General features: G+C 37.0%; 1 protein-coding gene across 1 annotated transcript; it reads left to right on the top strand.

Annotated features, from left to right (window-relative positions):
- The first annotated feature begins 638 nt into the window (after positions 1 to 638).
- On the top strand, positions 639 to 2,922 carry LOC146689641 (protein mono-ADP-ribosyltransferase PARP11-like). The gene is made up of 8 exons (XM_085437396.1): positions 639 to 958; positions 1,046 to 1,156; positions 1,244 to 1,352; positions 1,437 to 1,506; positions 1,628 to 1,685; positions 1,811 to 1,944; positions 2,023 to 2,174; positions 2,272 to 2,922. Exons 1-8 carry the CDS (start codon positions 866 to 868, stop codon positions 2,568 to 2,570), a joined length of 1,026 nt encoding a protein of 341 aa, XP_085293522.1. The 5' UTR covers positions 639 to 865; the 3' UTR covers positions 2,571 to 2,922.

The raw sequence follows: 2,922 nt of genomic DNA, 5'->3' as shown, positions 1-2,922 counted from the left end.
CTCTAGAGAGGGTTGTGCGGTCAGCTGAGCGCACCATCCGCTCCGAGCTCCCTGACCTGCACTCAATCTACAGCAGGCGGTGCTGGACCAAGGCCAGGAAGATCGTGAAGGACCTCAGCCATCCCAACAACAGACTGTTCTCTCTGTTGAGGTCAGGAAAGCGATTCCGCTCCCTGAAGACCAACACAGAGAGACTGAGGAGGAGCTTCTTCCCGCAGGCGATACGGTCTCTCAATCACACCACCACACAGTACTGACCCACACATATGGTTCTTACACACACACTGGACTTTCTGGACTTTGGTTTTGCACAACACTGGTCACTATATTCTTCATTTCCGGTTAATACTTGTACAGCTGCTGTTATTGTGTATATATTTATTTATATTTAGATTTCTTCATACATTCTTATATAGTTCTATATTGTGTATTTTGTTGTACAGTTATTTTATTTTCAACTTTAATTTATATATTTTATCTTATTCTTCCCAGTTAAATTTACCCTTCATTCTAATTTGTGTTGTACAGTTATTTCATTTTTAACCTTAATTTATATTCTATTCCTTCCTAGTTAAATTTACCCTTTTTAATTTTTCATATTTATTTCCTATCTTATTCATAGCCTTTTCCTTTTTTGTTTTCTTTAGGTCACGAGCAGTTGTCCAAGCATTTCACTACATATCGTACTGTGTATGACTGTGTACGTGACAAATAAAAATTTGAATTTGAATTTGAATGAGGTTTGACTCATGAGGAGTCAGAAACACCAGTAGTTTAGTCATAGAGAGGAAGCAGGTTACTTTTTCAGCTTTTTCTTGATATAATCAGTTGAATTTCTGACAACAAAAAACAACAACAAAAAAAAATGTTGGAAAATACAGAAGAGGATATGGATACATCTGACACTCCTGGGTGCTGGTATTACCTGGCTGACTGTGGACAGTGCAGCCAGTTTGAGGTAACTTGTTTATTTCTTTAGATCACACTATGTGGTTAATTTTTCAGCTTTTTCTGTGATATAATCAGTTACATTTCTGACAACAAGAAACAACAACAACAAAAAATGGGGGAAAATACAGAAGAGGATATGGATACATCTGACACCCCTTGCTGGTGGTATTACCTGGCCGACTGTGGACATTGGCACCAGTTTGAGGTAACTTTCTTTAGACCACACTACCTGGTTATGTAATGTCAAGTAAAGTAAAGCTTACTTTTCTACTTTCTTGTCCCTTTTCTGTAGGATGACCACAATCTCACCTTTAGCAGTGAGGATGTTGACACGTTTTACCTGAAAAACTCCAAGGATATTTTGAACACATCTTCTTTCAGTTACCGGATTGATTTCTCTGGTAATTTTTGTGCATTTTCATCCTCACAGTCTTCATTCACACATTAAGAACTTGGCTCAGATTAATACATGTGTTTCTGTGTAGAAATGCTACTGACAGACCTCACCACAACGAGGCAAAAAAGAATCAGGAGGAGCTGCAACACAGAAAAAAGGTACAATTTTTATATTCTCAAAAGTAACAGCAGTGAGGTTTACAAGTTAGCGTCAGTATAGTTTCTATCAAAATGAAAGTGAAAGTTTCAGCACAATGGAAACTTAACTCTCCTCCCGCAGGTGTTCCTGTTTCAGCCTCCCTTCCTGGGAATCGTTTGATCCCGAATCGCCATACCAGGTGACAAAAATGTTACTTAATGTCCAAAATCCATACAGCTAGAGCACAAATATACAATACAGTTAGAAGCATAGATTAAAACCACAGATATTTCAGCAATAACTGATTTCTGATACTTTTTAAAGTTAATCCCTCTGAGTGAACACTCCCCCGAGTATCGGAAAGTGGAAGAATATGTAAAGACCGTTGGGCTGTTGGGCAAAACCATTCTGTCAATCAACAGGATACAGAATTTGGATCTTTGGGAATTATATTGCAGGTAAGCTAAGTTTTACACTATGTTTTTTGTTAATAATTTCTTTTCTTTATTACCATTATTTTTATATTTGCATCAAAGGAAAAAGAAACAGCTGATGAGGATTCAAGGCATCAAAGAAATTCAAGAGAGACAACTCTTTCATGGGACTGATATCAAAAATGTGGATTATATTTGCAAGTATAACTTTGATGTACGGTTAGCTGGACAACATGCCCACGTATTTGGCAAAGGTAAGTTCATTGTTTTGTGCAAATCTGAATTTCTAACTCTTTACCATTTCTTCTGTCTTTTTTCTTCCCAGCTGATCTAAGTTTCTTTTTTACGTAGGAATTTATTTTGCCAAACGTGCAGCATTAGCCGACAGATACAGTCCGAGCAGCTCGAAACCACTGCCAGTTTATGGCGGGAAAACACAACCTGTACACTCTGGAGAAACTAAAATTATATTTTTGGCTCGGGTGATGACTGGAAAACCAGTTGCTGGACAATCTCATTTCCAAAAACCCGATCATGGGAGTCCTGAAAACTTGCATGACAGCTGTGTTGATGATGTCTCTCATCCTAGAATTTTTGTCATTTTTGATCCAAATCAAATATATCCGGAGTATTTGATTCAGTACAGCTGAGCGCAACATGTGCAAGATCAACATGGCTACCTCAAACGGTACATTTCAAGCACAACTCCTGATGGCTTCGATGAAGTTTTTACAGCATTTTTACTACATTTTAAACATTTTTAGAAAAGTTTCCAGTAAACTAGGTCGTTTTCAGCAAGATAATCTGTCAGCAAAGTTATCGTTACATTTCATTACTTTGGATCAGAAGTACTAATAAAAATGAGTTTACTTACCAGGTGCTACTGCTTAGTATTAGAATAGTTGAATATAATACTTGTGGTCATGTAATGTAGATTCCCATCTAATTTATTTCTATTTAATTTAGTAATAATATAGCTTCATAAATAAATAAATATGCCAG

This window comes from Copadichromis virginalis, linkage group LG17 (genome assembly GCF_057382275.1).
Source record: "Copadichromis virginalis isolate Kocher_CV1m ecotype Utaka linkage group LG17, C_Virginalis_male_GT1.1, whole genome shotgun sequence".
NCBI classification, from domain to species: domain Eukaryota; kingdom Metazoa; phylum Chordata; class Actinopteri; order Cichliformes; family Cichlidae; genus Copadichromis; species Copadichromis virginalis.
The sequence above is the reverse complement of the archived record's forward strand: the minus strand, read 5'-3'. Positions and strand labels throughout refer to the sequence as shown.

Bases quoted from the DNA above. Each gene is read 5' to 3' on its own strand.
- LOC146689641 (XM_085437396.1), top strand. From the start codon at position 866: ATGTTGGAAAATACAGAAGAGGATATGGATACATCTGACACTCCTGGG. The intron at 959-1,045 runs GTAACTTGTTTA...TCTGACAACAAG, and splicing joins GACAGTGCAGCCAGTTTGAG to AAACAACAACAACAAAAAAT. The intron at 2,175-2,271 runs GTAAGTTCATTG...TTTTTTACGTAG, and splicing joins TGCCCACGTATTTGGCAAAG to GAATTTATTTTGCCAAACGT.